The sequence below is a fragment of the Henckelia pumila genome, chromosome 3 (genome assembly GCF_033568475.1).
Source record: "Henckelia pumila isolate YLH828 chromosome 3, ASM3356847v2, whole genome shotgun sequence".
In the NCBI taxonomy this organism is placed as follows: domain Eukaryota; kingdom Viridiplantae; phylum Streptophyta; class Magnoliopsida; order Lamiales; family Gesneriaceae; genus Henckelia; species Henckelia pumila.
The window spans coordinates 178,739,646-178,762,603 of record NC_133122.1 but is presented as its reverse complement, the minus strand read 5'-3'; the positions used below and the strand labels follow the sequence as shown (position 1 = coordinate 178,762,603).

Below are 22,958 nucleotides of genomic sequence, written 5' to 3'. Positions count from 1 at the left end.
TGGGCGAGCAAGTGGTTCCTCATAAAATCCAGGTTGTGCTCCCGGGTTCGTGACTGCAAAAATTTGAAGAACAGGTCCTTTACCACTGACTCTCTATTTGGCGGAACTCTTCCCCATGGTTCCTCTTCTCTTCTGTGAGGAGGAGCATATCTTTCACTTTGATGAACAAAACCAGAGTGCCCAGGGTGGCGAAGATCGCCCGCCGGGGACCCTCCATTGGATCCTCCACCTTTATTAGGTTTATGGCTTTCCTCAATAATTTTCTTCGGATTCACGGTCTGTTCATTAGATATGGTGACTTTGGGAACAGATTCTCCACCAGACTTAATTTTGCTCATCTCGCCTCGCATGAAGCTCATGGCCGATATCACAAGCCTATGTGCCTCCTCCAGACGTTCCATGGTGCTAGCAACCATCATATCCATATCTTCAATTTTTTTCGAAATCAATGAGTCAAAATGTTCGGAAGGAACCAACACCATTTTTGGAACTCCTAGGTCCTCCACCTTCACCAGTTTGTGCAGGTTTCTCAACATTTTCAACCTCTGTATGAACAATCATTTCCACTCTGTAAACGGAGCCTCCAACAACATCCTCATGAGACAGATTGATGTCACCTTTCTCCTGATCTCTACGGTTCATGGCGCCATAAGGGTTCCACCGGGCGTGCCAAAATTATGTTTGCACACAAAAATTAGCTCAAGCGGGTTGATTTGCAGGCGTGCCAGGCACGTGAGTGCCAAATGAAAATATAAATAAAAATAAAAATTCACGTGCCAAATGAAAATATAAATAAAAATAAAAATCTAACTTCTAAAAACAAGAGACAATGAGTCCCGATTTCGTTGTCGATCTCAAGTTCACCGGTAAAACGCTAAAGAACTAAAATAAACTGGAAGGAGAATTATTAATAGCAATCAAATATTTATTCTTTGCTATTGAAAATTCAAAATGACAAGTGTTTGCCATAATAAATACAAAAAAAATTGCTGTAATAGTTCGAGGAACCCAGCAAAAACAAGCTAAATATGTACGCTAGAATTTTTGAAAAATAACACGGTGATTGTATGAAATATTTGCAAAAATATTGCTGTAAATTTCAGAGCTTTTTGGGGCTTGAAATGTTGATGTGAATGATGATCTCCCTGCTATTGCCGATTCTCTTTTCTTCTTGTTCCTGAGTGAATAACTTTTCACTCTTCATGAAAGTGGGCCACGTTTTTCTTAATACTATTCTTGCAACCACTTTTGACTTGGTGTTGATTTATTTTGAATCTCATTCTTTCATCTTTTTTGCCGCTTTTCTTCACAGACTTCAACTTGAGCTGAATTTATTTGGGCCACAACCATTGGGATTTAGAGTAAAATTTCCATGAAGCTTTTGGGCCAATAAAATGCTTTATTTTATGGGTTAACAAGATCATTCGATTCGGTTTATTAAAGAAATTGGTTCGTTGATTATCGGTTCTAGATAATTTATTTGATACGAAATTTTTGAATGCATCTAACTTATATATGAATTAGTTAGGTAACTAATCTATAAGGAGAAAAATTTGTATTTTAATCTTGTTCTTATCAAATTTTAGTCACCAGCGTAGAGAGTTAAATGCAATTGGATCGTATCGTAACGGTGGCATCTGTTTGGCCAATCGAACCACATCAATTTAACTAACGCTATAAAATGAACCGCACTTGCTGTTTATTGGAAGGCGAAATTGAATTGGAAAAAAAAAAGAAAGAAAATCCATGTGAGGGGCAAAAAGGAGGATACATGTTTAATTGGTGTGGCGTTAGGGATTTAGCAGTGGCATTATAACCGATACATTATGTATTATTATTAGTACCTTAGAAAGAGAATCGGGAAGCGAACTGAACCCCAGTCTTCCGACACAGCTCCTCCGTCGCCCCTTTCCCCCCTAAATTTCTCTCTCAAAAACCGCGTGGTTAGGGTTTTGCTTTTCTCTATCGATAGCTATAATATTGCGCAAATTAGCTGTAAAAATTCACTTTTGATGAGAAGAGATGGCGAAGACGAAACCTGGAAAAAAGGACCTTGACTCATACACTATCAAGGGCACCAACAAAGTCGTTCGACGTATGGTCACTTTATTTGTCCTTTTGTGCACAATTTTACTTTTCTAATAATTATTGCATGTCGGTCTGGCTGCCCGGGTTGGTTTTACTTGCGACGTGCATTGATTCGTGGCAATAGGATTCTATTTCTTTACATTGTGAGTGCAAAGTGTATGATTTTGAGGTGGAAATTTAAGTTCCGAATTATTTTGAGCTTGAAACGCATTAGTTTATGGCTAGTAAGGAAAAAAATGTTAAGCGGCAGCTTCCGGATGGCAATTTGTTTGAAGACCCATGTCAAAGTTGAATGCTTTACATCCTTGAAACTCATTGTATGACAAGTTGATTCACATAAACATGAAGTTTGGATGCAAATAGGAGGGAATCTTTAAAGAAATGAGCACCATTTCCATTTGTAGTTCCTGTGAAAAAGAGGTTGCGTTTGAAACTTGAAAACTATATCTAAGTTTTCTAATCCTAAAAATGTTGACATCTATGGTTGTTTGTATTATTTTCATAGTTATTAAAAGCCTTTGAGGTATTGCTAAAAGCCTGTGCTAATGGAGATTCATCTTTCTGCGTACATGCAACTAGGCATCATTCTTCAATATCATGATCCTTGACTGTGAAGCACGGGTCTTGATGTGCTTTGAGGCTCAAGATGACTTTAAAGGTTGCCTTAAATTAAATAAATACTCAATATGAGATAAAATGCAAATTGATTATTATTTATTTTCACTTTAAACTAATTAATTTATTTCAATTGTCATTTAATGGGTTTGAAGTAAATATTGGATGTAGTGTCTTCAAATATTTAGATTCTATTGTATTGTTCCTTAGTGCTCCCCACTTCAACATGGCTCGAATGTCGCTTCGCAATTTGCGTCTAGCAATTAGGACACTCATGAGTTTTGTGCTTATAATATTTGTGATTATTATATCATTATTTTTTGGTCTAGGAGGACATTTACCATTCTCGTTCCTTCCATGGAAAGTTAATCTAGGAATATCCAATAGTTTTTAAAATTCATCCTTACCCTGCAAATGAAGGTGCATCACTCATCTATATGTTTCATATTGAGATATTAATATCAAGTGCTTGAATTATTTAAAAAATTGGTGCTCTTTACTATCTTACATGCCTGACAAACATTACTGCCATGCAAACAAATTTAACTATGTGTAGATCACATGGTTATTTGGTTGATTAGACGTGTAGACTCTGTTGGACTAAGTCACGTTGGTATATTTGCAGCGGGTGATTGTGTGTTGATGAGACCATCAGATTCAGACAAGCCCCCTTATGTGGCAAGAGTAGAAAAAATTGAGGCTGATCACAGGAACAACGTGAAGGTGCATGTACAATGGTACTACCGGCCTGAAGAATCAATTGGAGGTCGCAGACAGTTCCATGGTGCCAAAGAGCTCTTCTTGTCGGATCACTTCGATGTACAGAGTGCTCATACTATTGAAGGCAGGTGTATTGTGCACACCTTTAAAAACTACACCAAGCTTGAAAACGTGGGAGCAGAGGATTACTTTTGTAGGTTTGAGTACAAGGCTGCAACTGGAGGGTTCACTCCAGACCGTGTAGCCGTGTGAGTTTCGCTTTTTAGAATTTTGACTTTTCTGGTGTTAGTTATTGAAAATATGCAAAATACACTTTGTTGATATCTGATATGTGAACCCTTCTGGTTTTATTTTGAAGGTATTGCAAGTGTGAGATGCCTTACAACCCAGATGATCTCATGGTACAATGTGAAGGATGCAAGGACTGGTATGACGCTTGGCTATTTGGTTGTGTAAAGTTCTTGACTGCCTTGGTTGTGTAATTAGGATACAACATATGAAATATTTTTCATTGAATGTTCTAGGTGGTTAGATATCTAGTTTGTACCTATTTTTTTACTGGAGTGGTTTTGAAGTTACATGTTTTCTTTTTGGAATTTTTGAACATGTTTCTCATGTTCACACAGTAAATCTACATTTTCCAGATCTCCAATCTGGTCATCTTTTTTTTTTTTTTAAAGCAGAATTCAAGTATACAAAGTGAGTGAATAACAGCCAATGATTTCAATTTTCTCAGCTGATTCTCATAGCATCCAAATCTCTCTTTCTTAAAATACGTACATGCATGAAGGACCAAGAAAAAAAGGGATCCAGATTACACTCCACTTCATCACTGCAGTAACCTCACACAGCACTATGGTGATAGAACTACATAATAATTCTGAAAACAAATACCCATTTCAGCAAGTTGAAATTGCGCCAACAATCAACATGATAGATCACGGTTCTAGCTATTATATTAATCAGTATATGAATTATAGCTTTTGATAGCTGTAGTGGCTATTATATCACGTCAAATGTTTATGTGGAGATTAAATGCTTACGAATATGAGGGAAGTCAATGTGAATTGACTAATTCAAACCAAGCTTGTCGTGTTTTACAATCTAGCAGATCTGAGGTTTAGCGGCCAGACGGTTGGCTTTCAATTGAATTGGATTACAGTTATTCTTGGTGCAAGATATGCACACATGCATGCTCTAGATTGTTGTTGACTGAACATTATGGTTAGGTTCTAGCATCTTGTAATGGTGTCTCAAACTGGTGATCATAGCTTTATTACTTTGAAATTGTTTGGTGGTGATTTTCTATTTTAACTCACTATTTAGAACACATGTTTAATATATTGTTTGATTGAAGGTTTCATCCTTCTTGTATGCGTATGACCATTGAAGACGCAAAGAAATTGGATCACTTCCTGTGCTCTGACTGTTCATCTGATGATGACGCCAAAAGGTCTTTGAACTCATTTCCTGTATCACCTCCTGCTGAAGCGAAGGTATGGATTTTTCTCTATCATTTTGCTGTCAAATTCTCAATTCATTCTTTCCAATCATGGTGTTAGCCTCTTGAAAGTAGGTATTTAAATATAAGATGTACAGTACCTTTTCTTTTGCTTGAGAAGATTATTACTATTTACTGCAAGATGTGATTCGGTCTTGCTGTCCTGCTATACAAATTACTTCAAGAGTTGACCCTCCTTTCCTCTTTTATGTTTAACCATGCTTCGGTGACTGTTATGTGGCTTTCTGTCCCTGTTCTGGAATCTCTTGTGCCGATTTTTCAACTATTTGGAATGGTGTCCCTGGAATATTGCTCTCTGGTTATTTTGTTAACAACTCGTGAAAATTTAGATACTTTATTTGTAACAACTAGTTTTTTGTTAACATTGTGTACCAAAGAAATTCACTGTACTTGAAAAAGTTTATCATATTTTCGTAATTGTACACAAGGTTAGCTGGTCATGCTCATTGATTTTTGTTAATTTTACTCATCAGGTGGAGCCAAAGCGAAGAAAGAGATGACAGATTGGTTTCAATGCATAATGCAGAGGCTCCCTTTTCTTTGCATACTCACATCGGTATTGTTGTTGTATTTAGAATAGCTAGAGGCTTCTAATTATGGCACCTTTGTTATCTATTAATGCATCTGGACTGTTTTCTATCATGTACAATTAGCGACTAGCGTGTGTGAGATATGCTGCACATGGTAATTGTGTTTATCTGGACGTGGGCAACTCCTTTCGGAAGAAATTTAAATGTAGTCAAATCAACTAATTTGAAACGTTTCAATAACGTAATGTCTGATGATGCCAAGTCTAGTGCTTTATTCACTATGTTTTGATTTCACAATTTTTATGTAACCAAAAGTGGCTTTCTTCCTTTTGCTTTGGTTTTTTGTGGAAATTCCTCGGTTTCACTGCGACTTGTTCCATGTCGTGTGGTCAATTGTCACGATTCCCCACCACTAAGTACGTTCATGTTCGTGTATTGTTGCTCCTCTCCCAAAACTGGGTGGAGATAATTTTACTACCGTTTTCTTCACCATTTTCTTTAACAAGTGAGTTTGTTTACTTGATAAGCAAGCATGAGTTTGACTCTTTCTCATTGGCCAGGGTTATGGAGTTGGCCTATGCTCCCCTTGAGTAATTCTTCCGTCCCAACAGTATTGGGACTATTTGATCATGTAGGTCTCTCGTATTCAGTAGAAAATGACTTGCAAGTATTGATGATCCAAAGACTAAAATTTCATCACTTCGTGAATGCTCCGGGTGTAAAATAAAAAAATTTAGGACCATGACAGGTATGGACGAGAACATGCTGTCCATGTTTAGAATCTTCAATGTCTATGATACATGCATGTTCAGAGGGCATGTACAGATTCTGCAAATGTATTGTGTTTTGTATCATGTGGATTATATGACTTAGAGGGTGTTTGGCTAAGCTTATTAAAAACAGCATATAAACTCTAGGAGCTTTTAGCTTATAAGCTCTCAGGTTTTATTTTAAAAATAAGTTGTTAAAAACTTAAATATGTTGATGTGTTTGGTATTATAAGATCTTTTTATTGTTGAAATTATGAAAGGGTAACATACTATAAAAATAATTTAAATATTAACATACATTTAAAAATAGTTTTAAATTTATTATAAATATTAAACATATATTAAAAAAATAAAACTATTTATAATTTTAATTTAGAAAAAAATTTGATAAATCATGTATAAAAATTGAAAAAGAGGGCATTGTGAGAATTTAATAAAATATATAAGGATAATATGGTGAAGTAAAATATCAAAAAAAAATATTTTTGAAAAAATTACTCTCCCTTACTTTTTTAAAAACAGCTTATAAGTTGTCAAACAACTTATTTTGACAACTTTTAAATTGTTTAAATTTTAAGATGTTTTCAAATCCTATAAACTCTTTCAAACACCCTCTTTCATTTAGATTTGTCATTTGATACAATGATTTTAAAGGCTTAAAATTGAGAGACAAAAAAAATGTTGTTTTTTTAAAGTTTACTAAATGATTTATGGGTCTCTTGTGAATCAATTTCGCGAATGTTCGTTTATTCATGTTTTCCAAATCTTTATTTATGTGACAGACTAATACTTTTATATTTATAATAAAAATTAATAATTTTGATATAAAAATAATACGGATGAACACGTTTATATTTACAATAAAAATTAATAATTTTAATATAAAAATAATACTTATACAATAAAAATTAATAATTTTAATATAAAAATAATACGTATGAACACGTTCAGAGTTCTGTCTTGCAAAATTTATGCATGAAACTTACGGCAGCTTACGTGACGATATATTTATTTATTTGTGTATTTTATTACAACATTGGCTGATAGGATATTTGTATGCCGTCGCGGCTTGCGTGAGTTAACACCATGCCATTTAAATAAATAATTAAAACAGAGTAGAAAATGGATTTCTGTCTTCGTATCAACAACCGAAACCTGGATAAAAGAATACAAATATATAAAATATAATAAGGCAAAAAATAATAATAATAATAAAAAAAAAAAAAAAAACAAGAAGCAACGATACATACATAATCATATTTCTTCATAACGCAATCTCATCAGAATCAGCAACAACAATTCTGCAATGCAAAAGAGTGATCAGATTCAGATCCGTAAAAAGATATTGGCTTCAGATTTGCCGGACATGAACCACTTGACACTGAAAGTATAAAGCTCTGAAGAGTAAAGAATGCCAACAATTCAAGATCAGTTTTTCTGATGCACAGCAATTTGATGTATATCCATATCCTTCAACATAACAGAACGCCCACAAGAATCGCAGGGTGCGGTTCTTGATCCACAGACACTCTCGTGTTCTGATAATCCCCTCATTCGGTCTCTGACATCTGCAGCAGAAGTCCCAGCTTGAACCATATCTCCACAGAATCGGCATGGAATTAGTCGCAAGGGGCAATCTGAGGACTGATGTTGCACCTGCCAAAGTTCATTATACAATCTAACAGTGAGCTAAGAGAAAAACACAAAATAGAGTCAGAGAAGTAACACCAAAACACGTAATATTTTTCTCTATCATCAACAGAAGATCAGTCATTTATGTTATGAATGCCACGAAATCACCCCCAAAAGAAAAAAGATAACAATCATCCAAGGGTCGACATATTTGAAGAGATGAATAGAACGTGATTCTTACCATTTCTTCTTTCTCAAGGACTATCCCACAAGGGCAATGAAGTGGTTCATGAAACACTTTCATGTGCTTCTCAATCTCACCCTTTTGGAAAGCTTGGCCACATTTTTCACAATGAACGTGGTTTTTTGCCTCCTCGATTCTAAGAATAACGCCGCAACCATGATGCTGGCAGACAATATTGTGTCTGCTACAATAGGCCTCATGAAGTGCAATAGTCCTTGAAGGTACATGGCGTTTACAATTTTTACATTCTGTAGTATCTGTCCCGGTAAATGATGAAGAAGAAGCTGTATGGCCCAATTGCTTTGAAACATCTTGAACAACAATTGAAACAGAGAATTTGGATGTTCCCTTAAAGCCGTACACAGCAACACTGTAAGTACCTGGACCCAAGTTCAGATCCTTTGAGCCAAGCACCAATGCCTTCGAACCCATGTCATGGGAAGACCAGACATGCTGGTGGCGGGTAGGGAACAAAAGGGGATGCTTGGAGACATAGAGATCTGTATCTCCTTCTTGAGTATGTGACTCTAAGTTGACCACAATTTTCACATCTCCCAACGAAATCCTATTCCAAGTGTCATCATCTATCGAGAACTTGAAGTACTTGTAATTTCCTTCATCAACCATTCCAGACTCAGGCTTCCCGATTATGAGAGGTCTCAAAGTATACTGGTTTGCACTTTCTGGGGACTCAGGACCCATTATGTCGACCTCGATATCTGTTTCTAGAACAGATATACTAGAAAAAGGTTTCAACTCAAGTACGTGCAAGTGATAAGTCAGGACACCATGACTGACTGTGAGTACATCACCTTGGGAAAGGGTTGCATGTTGGCGAAGGCTTGTTTCCAGAACCGCTTTATTATTGGGAATATCAGAAAAACCCAATTCATGTGATTGAAGTTTTGCATAAGTTCCTTTGGGGAGCCAAACATAACGCACTTCCACCATAGAAGACTTTGGAGTCTCAGCAGAGAACAAGTTACTCCAACAGTGCAGAGGAAGTGCCACGAAACCTTCTTCTGCAGTGAACTCCAGGACACCAGCATGTGTTGTCCTGGACAATTCCTTCTCAGTACTTTCCCCACCGGAGAGAGAATCCAGATATATTAAGGATAAAGAGAAATGCAATGGTCCCTTGTCGAATGCGCCTTGATCAGACAATTCAGTGAAACAGGAAGGAGGCAGTTTAATCTTGTCTCCACTGCCCTGATAAGGTATAGCTTCCAAAATACGTGAAAAATTGACTCCCCGACCGGCAAGTAAATTTTCTTCATTTTGCTGGTTTGCCTGTAGAGGAGACACAATTTTTGGTAGAGTCAAGATCTGATCCCCGATCAAATTCAGTCACCAACAAAGGAAATAAGGAACTAATCCCACAATTCTGCATAATCTATGAGAAAATAATGAAATTTTACATGCGTAAAATAATTTCATTAGAACTGGGGAAAAAGTTTTTGAAAAAAATCCATAATCACTTATTTTTCGAGGTTGCAAACGCTACCTAACCAGCAAGCTTTTCAATATAAAGCTTACGAAATGTAAAAGTAACATAATATCCATTTTTTCATACAATATTTCGAACCTCAAGAGGAATAAAACGTTTTCATACACTACCCTCATCTCTTCTATACATCAACATTACACGTACATTGGTCTGCTTACACTGGAGAAAAATAAACAAAAACAAGATATGGATGGCTTCATAACTACCAGATATGTGGTTCCAACACCCTTTTGCATGTACTGCAAATAACATCACATTGATAATACCCAGAAAATCAAGGTAGATTTTCTACCTTCGTCTTTTATTCTTTCTCTCTCAATTTGTTGGAATTTAATATCTACAGCAGTTTTGAATTTTGATTGTCCAATAAACTTAATTATAGAACACAAAAAACTACATATTTTACACCCATTCGCCATCAATCATAACCACATCAATTCACAGATTGTCAAACACAAAATACGAATTTTGCAAACAAAGAAGGGACGAGGTAGGGAAGCTCAACCTTGGCTTCTGCTTCTGCGGCTTCGAGTCGACGGGCACTCTGTGCGGCCTCGATAGCTTGGCGCTGGCTTGCCGCTTCTTGTTTAGCCTTCCTCTCTCTCTCGAACTTCAACTTGGCCTTCTCTTTCCTCTCTCTCTGCTCCTTCTCCAACTTCTCTCTGGCCCTTCTCAATTCAAAATCCATCCCCAACAAATCTTAGATCTTCTCCAATCAAATCCAATCGAGAATCAACAATTAATAAGAGGCTCGGATCGCAAATTTTACTTGTACGAATGAAATGATGATTCAAAGTGTGGTTGAATTTCCTGATTCTTTCTTGCCGGAGAAGTTTAGCTATGTTAATTTGCATATCGAAACCATTTTCATATATGTATGTATGTAAATGTCAGATCAATATTCAAAGTCCAGTTTTGAGTTCCAGAAGCTTCTGGGCCTAGTGGGATTATGGACTTCAAATTGGGCTCTGCCATCCAAAAAAATTTTTATTTAAATTTTAATAAGTAATCTAATTGTTAAATGAAAATTACTTCTTTTAAAAAAAATCAGCATATAAAATAATACATACCACTATGCTGCAAAAAAATAATCTAATGTGATGTATAATGTTTGATCAAAATATTTTAAGGGGCAAACAAAATTTACATAAAAAAATTACACCAACAATAAGTAGTTTATACTTTATATTACGTTTCTTTGATTATGTGAACTTAGTGATGATAATGGCACTCGATCCATTCAATTTTATCAAAAAATATAATTTAGTTTATAGTAAAATTAATGTAAAACATAACTACATTTTGAATCTAGTGAGTAACGAGGTAAGGTAGTGTTTGCAAACTCTAAAAATAAGTGATTTTGAAGATTTTTTTTAGAGGTTGCAAACACTACCTAAATCGCATTGAACAAGTTGTGTATAAATTGATCAATACAATAATTTGTAAATTATGTTAGTTGAATAAATTGCATTAGAAGAAACTCAACCAAAAAATATTGATAGATGTAATTAAGCTCGTGACGTTTCAAACAATGATTTATTCCATCAAATTGAATAACCGACTAAATCATTATATATATATATATATATATATATATAGTATATGTGTGTGTGTGTTTTTTTTTTTTTGGGAAATTCCTATGTGTGTTTTTTTATAGAGTATATGAGCGTTCACTTTTTTTTTTGACGTCATGTGTGTTTTATTAGATAGTATAGTTTTATTTTTCTTTAATTAAATTTTATGATGTGGGAATTGGAATAATATCGTTTTATTTTTATTTAATTAAATTTTATGATGTGGGAATCCACATCCGCTTTATTTCAATGCGCATTGGGTGAACCTCAAACTAACACAATAACAAGTAAATTATGCTAGCCAAGTAAAGCGTACTAAGAAGCTCCGTGCGATAAGCTAGTTTAAGAATGTGTTGGAGGATGAATCGCCGAATCGAGCTCCTGACATCTAGCCAAAGTGCTCACTTACTACACCAACTAAGACATCCTCATGGAGGCAGTATTATTATTATTAATAGAATATGTACACACGCAGCACGAGTAAAATAATAATCACAGTGCGTTATCAATTATCACGAACACAAAATTTCACTGTGTATGAAAGTGTGTGAAAAGAGTGATTATAAAATAAAATATTTTGATATATTTTGGAGATGATTTTATGATAACTTCAACTTTTACATAAAAGATATTTGTTAGAGGGTGTTTGGCTAACCTTATTAAAAAGTGCTTATAAGCTCCTAGTGCTTAAAAGCTGTTTTACGAGCTTATAAGCTGTTAGAACTTATTTTAAAATAAGCTGTTAAAGTGTTTGGGTAAACTTATTTTAAACAACTTAAAGATGTTGATATGTTTGGTATTATAAGATCTTTTTAGAGGGTGTTTGAGAGAGTTTAAAAGCTCTTTCAAACAGCTTATAAGCTGTTTTTTAAAAAGTAAGCGGGAGGAAGTACTTTTTTCAAAAAAAGTCTTATTTTAATATTCCATCTCTCTAAAATATCATTGAATATTTTCATAAATCTTCATCATATCTTCCACCCATTAAATATTAAATATTATTTTAAAAAAAATTATAAATCACATAAATTTTTCTAAAGTAAAATATTAAAACAATTTTATTTTTTAATATATGTTTATTCTAAAACTATTTTCGTATGTGTATAACTCAAAATTTTATTTTCATAAAATTATACCCTTTTTGGTAATTTTGACAATAAAAATATCTTATAATACCAAACATATCAACATCTTTAAGTTGTTTAAAATAAGTTTACCCAAACACTTTAAAAACTTATTTTTAAAATAAGTTCTAACAGCTTATAAACTCGTAAAACAACTTTGCTCTTTTTAATAAGCTTAGCCAAAAGCTCCGTTTGGATTTGATAGACATTTTTTTAAAAAAGCACTTTTTTAAGCTATAATTTTTGGCTTTTGAAAAAACTCTAATTTTGACTTTAAAAAGTGCTTATTTAAGCACTTTTTTGGTCAACCAAACACTTTATTAAATAAAAAGCACTTAAAAAAGTGCTTTTTTGGCCTAGCTTTTAAAACCAAACGGGGCCAAAGTGTCAACATTACCAAAAATGGTATAATTATATGAAAATAAAATTTTGAGTTATACACATACGAAAATAGTTTTAGAATAAACATATATTAAAAAATAAAATTGTTTTAATATTTTAATTTAGAAAAATTTATGTGATTTGTAATTTTTTTAAAAAATAATATTTAATATTTAATGAGTGGAGGATATGACGGAGATTTATGAAAATATTCAAGGATATTTTAGAGAGATAGAATATTAAAATAAGATCTTTTTGAAAAAAGTACCTTCCTCCTTACTTTTTTTAAAAACAGCTTATTTTGACAGCTTATAAGTTTTTTTTAAAAATTTTTGCCAAACAAAATTTGAGATTTTAAAAGCTCTAAAACAGCTTATAAGCTGTTTGCAAAAGTTTTTAAGCTCTCCCAAACACCCTCTAGTTTCAATTATCTAGTCATGTTTTTTTGTTCCAAATATATAAATGTACACTATATATGACAATAATATTTCTATATTTTTAATAATATATCACTGTTACTAAAATTTGTGAAAATTATATAACTATTTTTTGAATAAATCAAGTAAAAATAAAATAAAAAATTTGTATATAATTTGTTTTTTAATAATTTTTGTTAAATGTCACGACGACTTGTGAAATGAAGGAAAGAACAAAAAGGGTATATTTATATTTATATGATATAATAATATAATAAGCAACTAAAAATTCAAATCGAAAGAGGGGAACGAACATAAACATCACCATTTTCAAAAATTTTGCACTCAGATCGTATCTGTTGCTCCAATTTCTGCAAATTTTGAGTTATCAACGTTAACGACAATGGCTGAAGCCTTAAGCCCGAAAGCGAAACAAAGGGCTCCGTTCTCCCCGACGAGTCCGTTCTTCCTGGCCTCCAACAACGATAAACTCGAAAGGGCCCAGGCACGCGCAGCCCGAGCCGCCGCTGTCCGCCGCAAGCTCGGCGCTCCTACTTCTACTTCTCCTGAAGATGACCCATGTCTCGGAAAAGAACAGATCCTTCAATTGTTACACAATTGCATTAAACTTGCCAGTGAAAATGTTCGGATTTGTTTTTCAGTTTCTGTTGTTACTTCCGTGTTTTCTGTTTTTGTTTGTAATCTTTTTTGTTTTAATACGTATATTTTGAATACCGTGTCCGTTCAGAAAATTAATCAGAAGAATACGTGGGAGCTGAATTTGATTGATCACCTTGGAGAAATTATTAAAGTTGAAGAAGAAAATGATGCCGAGACCAATTTCCAAAAGGTAGACTCAAAGATTTTCATGGGTTCAATTAAAAGGTGTCTTTTCTCTTAATAAACGGGGAAGACAGCTTCTTGGTAATGGGAAGCTCAGTTTGGCATTTGCTTTGTTATACATCACTGTAGTTGATACGATCCTGTGGTTCGTAGTTAAATTTATTCCCCATTTCAGACGAGGAGGCTTTGGAAGAAATCGAAGTTTAGTAGACGCGTGAGTAATTGAGTGTTTTAAGAAGCTTAGTTCTAGTGTTCATTTCGCTGTCGTTACCGGGGATTAATAGTTGCAAGAGCAGTTTGAATATCTTGGCTCAAGTTTGTGAATTGTATATTTGGCTGGATTTTGGTACTAAAAAATGATGGGATCCGAACTTTGGAAAATGATACAAAGAAGGAAAAAGGAAAGATAAATTTTTTATTAATAATCATCCGTCTAAGTTGAGTGTCTGCCTAAGAAACTTTTGTTCTCTCATGCTAGCATTTTGTCATGTTTTTAACATACATTTCTGATAAGCTGTTGCAGGATTCTGCGCTAGTGGAAAATTGAGAGCTTTAAGTATAATATTGAAAGCAATTATGTACGTTCTAGCTTTGGTCACGCATTTCATGTGCTCAAACTCCTAATAAAGTAGGTTTGGTGAGTTATTATGATCGGTCATATGTGCAAATGATATCGATTCTTGGGCTGGAAATGTGGCGCACAGGCTGATACTGATGACATACCTTTATACAAGAAACACTCTCAGAGCGTGCACATGACTAACGTTTTATGTTCGTTTATTCATTTCACACCTGCCACATCTTAACTTGTTATGTAGGCAAGTTGTACCCTAGAAGCTGGGGTTAAGATATATTCCTTGAGGGTGGATTCAGTTCATTCTGAGGCTTATAAAGTCCTTGGAGGAATCAATAGAGTTGGCCAAGAAAATGAACAAGGTTAGGGTTCCCATAGTTATATTTCTTCTAGCTCGTCATTATTTTTGTAAGTTTTATGCACATGCATTATTTGATTTTTAGTTAACAAGCACTTGAATTTTGTATTTGGTCTGTACATTATTTGGTTTTTAGTTAAATAAGAACTTGAATTTTGTATTTGATCTGTACATTTTCAGATGGATCTCATTCTACCATTCACTGTTACTGAATGCTCTCTGTCAGTAATTTGTCATCTGGTTCTTTTCAAATGAATGATGGTGCTTGACCTGGAATTTTTAGCATGTGCGGGTGTAGATAATTGTTTGTATTCCCTTATTTTACTTTCTATTAATTGTGTTTAGTATCTACTCACAGATATCAATAACGAACAAGAAGAAAATGATTCAAAGGAGCAAGGGAGAAAGGTTAAGAGTCTCTTCCTGTGTAGTAGGTCAACAATTTGATTTCAGTATCTAGTCGATTGACTGATTGTTGAATTTTGAAAGAGTTACTATGTATGTGCAGTTGTCGCCTTTATCTACACTGGAGCCATCTTTCAATGCTATAAATGTAAAGAAGTTTGATGGTATGGTAGTCTTTTACTGCTGTTAGAAAAATACTTGTATTTTCCTTATTTGACTTTGTGAACTCACATTGTCTTTGCATCTGTCCGTGCCTTTGTTTTGTTTATGTGTTCACTCACTGGACTGAGCAAGTGTGTTTTGATTTTTGTCTCTCAGTCGCATTTGTGGTAGATCCTCTCTACCATCAGACATCAGCACAGTTTGATGAAGGTGGGGCTAAAGGTCTGTTGCTGAACAATCTTGGAGTTTATGCTGATTGCCGGGTCCTTTTTGATTCAATGGAAGTACCTGGAAAGTGTATGTCTACCTTGTCTCAGTGTGAGGGGGGAGAAACAATTGATTTGTCTTTTGCTAGAGGTATGTACATCTGCAGCATATGATGGCTTGATTTGGCAGGAATATACAAATTTTTTTTATTCTGCAGAGATGACTGGTCTCTCAATCACATAACCCGCATTTGTTTAATTTTGTCAGAGTGCATTGAGCAGATGGTACTGAATATGTCAAATGATATGGAAATATCTCCCAGCCTGGGGGCCATACTAAATCAGTTTGATAAAGATCAACGGATATCATATGATTTGAATTCATCTGAGCAAGTTATTGGGAGTTTGAACAATAACATTGACATGGATGGTGATTCGTTCGGAAATGGTGATTCTTTCGGAAATTGTGAAAACACGGGCTTCGGTCATTATGACCATACTTGTACGGTAGATGAAGGATCTTATGATCAGGATCCAATTTTTCCAACTCAGCCAGATGTTTCTGATTCAGTAGATTTTCATTCCCTAGTTTTTCTACATTATTCTTGTGTCTATTCACCTTTTTTGAAAAATAAAAATATGTTAATTATGCTCTGTAACTTGTTTGATTTGTCAGGGTGATGACAGTGTAAAGTTCCATGACCTCCTCGTAGATGATAGATTTGGAGAAGTTGATGGCTACTTGTTTTTAAGTTTGGGATTTTCGACAAAGCAAAATGCATGGGCAGGGCCCAATCATTGGAAATATCAGAAGGTGAAAGGTATATTTGTGACAGGGGCTTGCACATTTCATAAACTTCCCGTTCTTTTCTTCTTGTTTTTAGCGCTGACATTTAATGAAGACTGTTTTATAGATCCTAAGGACCCAGCTGAGGAAAATGGATCGCCAAAAGCCAAGAAAATGAGAAACAAGAAAGCAGAGACAGACCTTGATTTTTCTAGAGCCATCGACGCTGATATTTCAAATATATTTGATCCTCCTAAGAATCCCAAGTCACTGTTGCTGTCAGCAAATCGCGCACCTAGCAACACAAAGCTTCCAGAAGATTGTCACTACCAACCGGAAGATCTTGTGAAGCTATTTTTGTTACCTAATGTTTTGGTAAACTTGATAGCCTGACCTCCCTCTCCCTTACTAGTCCAACCACTCGCCCCACTCTTGTTTACTAGTGTTAACTTTGATGTGTCAGTTGTCGAAGAAGAATGATACATGCTGATATATGTTTATTTAGTCTTTCAATCTTCAAAATAGATTCATAACATTATTGTCTTGGGATATTTCATCATTTTGTTTTATTTCTTATTGTAGTGCCTTGGAAAGGGTGGAAGGAGGAGGAAAGGTAGGTTTGCATGATCTCACACATCCTTATGTGCTACTTTACAGAAATGTGTCATTGCATGTGGCAAATGACAATTTTTATGACTGAAACATGGTAAAATGTTGGTATTTTCTTCCTGGTGTCAGACAACACAAGTGACATATTTCTTGTCACCTTGAAAGTAAATTCTGGTGTCACTGTCACCCAACATGGGTGACATATTTCTCATCATTTTGACTCAAATATGCATCTAGCAATTAATTTTGACGCAATTTGCTGTTAACTTTTCCATATCACGTTGATGCAATGACATCACTAATTTGTATGACTAGATGAGGAAACCCAACATGGAGATGACGTTGGAGCAACAAAGTTTTGGGATGATGATGGTGGTGGTTTCGATGGTGCATATGATGATGGACATTCCAACAGTGATGTTGAAGAGTCAAGCACACTTGTCTCTCAACCTCGGCAGGTTGGTTACACTTTGATAGATCTTACAATTTTTTCATTATCGCTCGCGAAGTCCAACTGGGCAAGCTAAACAGCTGATCTAGTTTTTGGATCTTCAACATTATGAATTGTCCTCGATATCTAAGTAAAAAAATTGCTTTATAGAAATGTTTCTGAATTCAGTGGTAAATTGGTGGCACATGTTTGTTCCCACAGCTCCATTTTCGTAGCAATAATCACTTACAGGCTTATTGGCCACCAATCACTGGCAAACAGAAAAGTCATACTATTACCAACTAATGTGATGCTCAAGCAAGAAAAGGCTGAAAATTATTTCCTTCTGATATGCTTTTTTGCTCACCAATACATTTGATGTTTCTGAAACAAAAAGGCAGCTAGAGCCCCATGCTCATTTTTTTATTGGAGTAAACAGGTAAACAAGATCGAGGTTCAGTACGACAGGACTTCTAAACAGGTTGATGTTCATGTACTCAAGGAAACTCTCTGGGACCATATACAGAAATTGAATCGAACTTCATCTCGGGTAAATTTTCCCATTTAAAATTTTAAAGGGTCGTTTCTCATGATCCATCAAGAATCATACTCTTGTGTCATTTACATGGAAGTACTTGCTTGTGTGTGAATTTACATGCATACATTTTTCTTTTTCACTTTGTGAACTACCGCTGCTACAATCATGTAAACTTTAACCGCCAAGGACCATTTTCAGGAGAAATCGCCGGAAGGAACAATATCCTTTCGCCAAGTCTTGTCTTCCTTCCCAGACAGCTGCCGAGCTGCAGCATCTATCAATGACATCTCACCTCATTTGTGCTTCATATGTCTACTGCATTTAGCAAATGAGCATGGAATGCAGATCAATGACTGCCCCAGCATGGATGATCTGAGCATATGTTACGGGCCCAACTAAGAAAGGCCAAGATCATGAGGATATATCAGTGTGTGAAGAAAGGAATGACAACCATGAAGAAAACCCAGTCCAGGAAGAAAGTCCCATTATCAAATATGTCTATGAGAGAAAGAAGAGGGGACCTCCACGTGAAGAGCGAAGTGGCGTATAAAGTAAAGAAGCAGAACATCAGTAGAATCATTCTGTAGCACTTTGTTTTGTGAGTGTTTACAAGCTGAGGCTAGGGTATATTTGTATTTTAGAGTTTACTCTGGGAACATTATCTCACATAATTCAGTTTCTACCTTGAATTCCTTGTTACGCCGTTTTGTCTCGAGAACGCTCTAGCTACTTTTCAATCCATTATGAATGAGAAATTTTGCCCCTACTTGCGAAAATTTATTTTGATATTTTTTGATGACATTTTAGTTTACAGTAAATGTTGGAAAGATCATTTGATGCATTTAAGAACTGTCTTGGATATATTGAGGGCGAACAAGTTAGAATTGAACCAAAAAAAAAAGTCAATTCGAGTTGCAACAAATCGAGTACTTGGGGCATATTTTTACCACACAGGGAGTAGAGGTAGACCCCAAGAAACTCGAAAGTATAAAGCAATGACCCTTACCTCGAAATACTAAAAGAATAATTATATCTCAAATGTATATGATATAATAAATTATAAATATGAAAATAGAGTAAACCATATAAAATATCGCTATAGTTTTAGGTTTTTTTTTCTTGATTTACAAATTTTATAATTTTAGATAATGATTATATAATATAATTAGATGATATTCTTCTAACTACAATTATGATGTCATTTTACGAACTCCATTTAATAAATTCTAAATTAAATTAACTATATATTATGGTGGGTACAATTAAGTTAGGATAATTATATCACTCAAATTAATATGATATAATAAATTATAAAATTTGAAAATAGAATAAACCATTGAAAATATCGAAATAGTTTTAATTATTTATTATTATTTTTATTTTATCAATAGTTAATTATTTATCCATTAGAGCAGTATAATTTCCAACTAATTAGTGGCAATGGTAAGTTGAGGAAAATGTGATAAGGGCCAAGCTAATAATACCCATATTGCATGTGCTTAATATTTAAACATATAATTGTGAATATAAGACTAATTTTGTCAAAACACAATTGAAAAACAACGTATATCCACGCTAACACAATTGCAATTGTAAGTTGAGGAAAATGTGGTAAGTAGTTGGTGGGCCAAGCTAACAATACTCGTATTGTGCTTAATATTTAAACATATAATTGTGGATATAAGGCTAATTTTTTCAAAACACAATATTGAAAAATATTGTCCTCCATCCACATTTTATAAATTCTACTTCTAAGTTCTCTTGATTTTTAGTGGATTAACCATTAAAGCAATTAAAGCATTATAAGTTCAATAATGATTAATTAATAATGAATAATTAATATTTTTTTTAAATCTAAAAGGCAGGAGAATTTATAGTGATCTACTGCTAAGTTCTCTTGATTTTATATTTATATAATATGATTGTAAATTCAAAATAAATGATGTCATATGTAAGTGAATTTAAAGAAATGGACACGTAATTCATATTTTTTTGTGCATTATAAGTTCAATAATGAATAATTAATAGTTTTTTAAAAAATTTAAAAGACATGAGAATTTATAGTGATCTACTGCTAAGTTCTCTTGATTTTATATGTATATAATATGATTGTAAATTCAAAATAAATGATGTCATATGTAAGTGAATTTAAAAAATGGACACGTAATTCATATTTTTTTGTGCATTATATGTTCAATAATGATTAATTAATAATGAATAATTAATAGTTTTTTTTAAATCTGAAAGGCAAAAGAATTTATATTGATCTACTGCTAAGTTCTCTTGATTTTATATGTATATAATATGATTGTAAATTCAAAATAAATGATGTCATATGCAAGTGAATTTAAAGAAATGGGCACGTAATTCATATTTTTCATATTAAATTGAAGTAAATAAATTAATTATGGTAAGTTGAGAAAAAAATGGGTTAATATTTTGGAAAGTTGAGAATAAGGGGGATGAATAATTTGGAGGAAAAATACCCATAATGTGTGTAATGATATACATATAGAAGTAAAAATATAATAGCGATGTATGAGTAATAATGAAATATTTATAAACAACATTTCTATCATTTATTTACACTTGATATGTTTAATTTTTTGTTGGTAAAAAAAGAGAGAAAAACGTTAATTTAATATGACATATTTAGAATGAGAATAAAAATAATAATTAAAAATATGAATAAATATGAAATAATATTTGATGAAACTCTGATTTTTATATAATATATAATAAAGATTTAAAAATTATTTATAGTAGTGATAGTAGTAGAATTTTAATAAAATACTAATAATAAGAAACATAATGAATGCACTAAAATTTAGCAGAAATTAGTATCCATTTTAGTGCATTCCAAAAAATTTTTTTACAATAATTATTCTTACATATTTAAAATAATTAATATATTTAAAGAAAATATAGTAATTCAAATTTTATTGGGTGATAAATAATGTTTAAATTATATTGGTAAATAATTTGTGAAGTTGAGAAAAAGGGGGTGAGGTAGTTGAGAAAGACGTCGGTCATTTATTTAGAAAGAAGTGGGTCAATAATTTTTGAGGGTAAATGTGTCAATACACAATTGAAAAACACGATGTTGTATCCATACTTTTATAGGTATATAGATTATTTATTTTTCGAGTAGTAATTTCATTATTATTTTTTGTACATGGATACCGAGAGAACCAAATTTGGTTACAATTAAAATGCACTAAGATGGAAGATTGGATTCTATTGGCAACCACGATGAATACATTGAGGGAAATTTCTTTTCAATTTTTTTGATCTTGATAAGCTAGCAATGGTGGAATTATGGGGATTTGCTGAAGATCTTGGATTCATAGATAAATATTCCATTAAATTTTGGCACAAAATCAGATATACTTTTAAGAGTGGGAGATATTTGGAGAACGATTCGGATGTATTGAAAATTAGAAATCATATTCCGAAAAATTATGAGGTTGAGATATTTATAAAACACTTAGATGCTTGTGAAAGTGTTTTGCCAAACCTTCTAGTCGAAGCGAAGCTGAATTTTTTGATGATGATAATGATTTCATCGGAGACGCTAATTGGATTGATGCTTCTGTTGAACACGAGATAGAATTAACGAAAGAACAAAATGTTGTTGATGAGAGTGAAAATATAGATGATTTGCAAAAGATTATTGATGATGATAATGGCGAATAAGATGTTTGTGCAGATAGTGATGGTTTGGATAGTTTTTCATGATTCTGATGAGGGGGAAGTTAGAAATTATCCCAAGTTTAATCCGGAGCGAGATTCTGAAAACCCAATTTTCAAGCTGGGTATGATTTTTTGCTCAAAGAAAGAAGTAAAATTTGCGATTCAAAGCCATTGCATAAAAAACGGAGTGCCGATAAGGTTTGTAAAGAATGATAATATCCGACTTTGGGCTAAATGCAAGAATGATAATTGTGATTGAACAATTCATGTTGCAAAGATGACTAATGACAGTTGTTGGAAAGTGAGAACATTCCACGATAAGAACAATAAATGTTCTTGGGATTTAAAAAACAAATGCATTACATCAACGTGGTTGGGAAAGACTTTTGCCAAGAGATTCAACACAAATCCTAAATTGGGAACAATTGAGTTTAGGGATGGAATTTGAGGCTCATTGAAGGCTGATGTTTCAAGAAAGGTTACTTATCTGGCCAAGAAAAAAGGCGCTTCATTGGTACAAGGGACTGCCGAGGAGAAATTCAGGCAAATAAGGAGGTATTGTGCTGAGTTAAAAAGATCAGATTCTAGGGCCACAATTTTTAAGTTGACCGAGGATGATGAAGCTCAAAGGTTCCAAAGACTATATATTTGTTTTTCTGCGTATAGGCAAGGATTCAAGAATACATGTCAACGTGTCATTGGTGTCGATGGTTGTTTCTTGAAAGAAAATATGGTGGACAGTTTCTATCGGCCATGGGGTTAGATTCGAATAACAACATATTTCCGATATGCTATGCATTAATTGGTTGAGCGTGAAACATCGGATACTTGGACATGATTTCTCCTAGGGATGGCAACGGGGCGGGTCTGGGACGGGTTTGGCTAAACCCGAGACCTGTTCGGCCTTCCTTCTGACCCGCCCCGCGAACCCAGAGGGTCCAATCCGGGTTAGACCCGTTGGACCAGCCAGAAATTAAATAATTTTAAATTTATTAAATTAAAAAATTTAAAAGTTTAAAAATTAACAAAAATAAAATGTAATTTCAAATATATATTGATAATATTTAAGACCAAAAAAATATTCTCACAAGTTAAAATTGATCAATTTGTAATTAATTAATAATTATTAACCAAAAAACATTATAATGATACATTTTTATACTAAACCTATCATAATAAAATAAATTCATTTCAATCCAATAATATTATACACTCAAATTATGGATAAAATAT

The 22,958-nt window shown here is 33.7% G+C and overlaps 3 protein-coding genes across 8 annotated transcripts; 2 read left to right on the top strand and 1 right to left on the bottom strand.

The window, feature by feature from the left end:
- Positions 1-1,864: 1,864 nt before the first annotated feature.
- On the top strand, positions 1,865-6,395 carry LOC140890685 (chromatin remodeling protein EBS-like). 3 transcript variants are annotated; one of them, XR_012152254.1, is made up of 6 exons: positions 1,865-2,095; positions 3,329-3,671; positions 3,782-3,850; positions 4,781-4,919; positions 5,419-5,501; positions 6,036-6,395. XR_012152254.1 is itself a non-coding variant. In XM_073298660.1 (5 exons), the coding sequence occupies exons 1-5, from the start codon at positions 2,023-2,025 to the stop codon at positions 5,443-5,445; spliced, it is 651 nt and encodes a 216-aa protein (XP_073154761.1). In that variant the 5' UTR covers positions 1,865-2,022; the 3' UTR covers positions 5,446-5,753. The 3 variants fall into 3 exon arrangements, 2 of the variants coding, with proteins under 2 accessions (XP_073154761.1, XP_073154763.1); XM_073298660.1 differs by lacking the exon at positions 6,036-6,395 and having other exon boundaries at positions 5,419-5,753; XM_073298662.1 differs by lacking the exons at positions 1,865-2,095; positions 6,036-6,395 and adding an exon at positions 2,641-2,746 and having other exon boundaries at positions 5,419-5,753.
- Positions 6,396-7,195: 800 nt separating this feature from the next.
- Positions 7,196-10,484, bottom strand: LOC140891057 (uncharacterized). Of its 4 annotated transcripts, XR_012152413.1 has the most exons (5): positions 10,134-10,484; positions 8,119-9,411; positions 7,665-7,901; positions 7,496-7,546; positions 7,196-7,400 (listed from the first exon to the last, which is right to left on the bottom strand). XR_012152413.1 is itself a non-coding variant. In XM_073299302.1 (4 exons), the coding sequence occupies exons 1-3, from the start codon at positions 10,314-10,316 to the stop codon at positions 7,674-7,676; spliced, it is 1,704 nt and encodes a 567-aa protein (XP_073155403.1). In that variant the 5' UTR covers positions 10,317-10,484; the 3' UTR covers positions 7,483-7,546; positions 7,665-7,673. The 4 variants fall into 4 exon arrangements, 2 of the variants coding, with proteins under 2 accessions (XP_073155402.1, XP_073155403.1); XR_012152412.1 differs by having other exon boundaries at positions 7,496-7,901; XM_073299302.1 differs by lacking the exon at positions 7,196-7,400 and having other exon boundaries at positions 7,483-7,546.
- A 2,937-nt stretch (positions 10,485-13,421) lies between these two features.
- On the top strand, positions 13,422-18,820 carry LOC140887989 (condensin complex subunit 2). Its single transcript, XM_073295648.1, has 13 exons — positions 13,422-13,763; positions 13,869-13,970; positions 14,782-14,899; positions 15,254-15,303; positions 15,404-15,464; positions 15,619-15,819; positions 15,937-16,238; positions 16,345-16,489; positions 16,583-16,830; positions 17,038-17,068; positions 17,380-17,522; positions 17,934-18,044; positions 18,231-18,820. The coding sequence occupies exons 1-13, from the start codon at positions 13,524-13,526 to the stop codon at positions 18,429-18,431; spliced, it is 1,953 nt and encodes a 650-aa protein (XP_073151749.1). The 5' UTR covers positions 13,422-13,523; the 3' UTR covers positions 18,432-18,820.
- Positions 18,821-22,958: the final 4,138 nt, after the last annotated feature.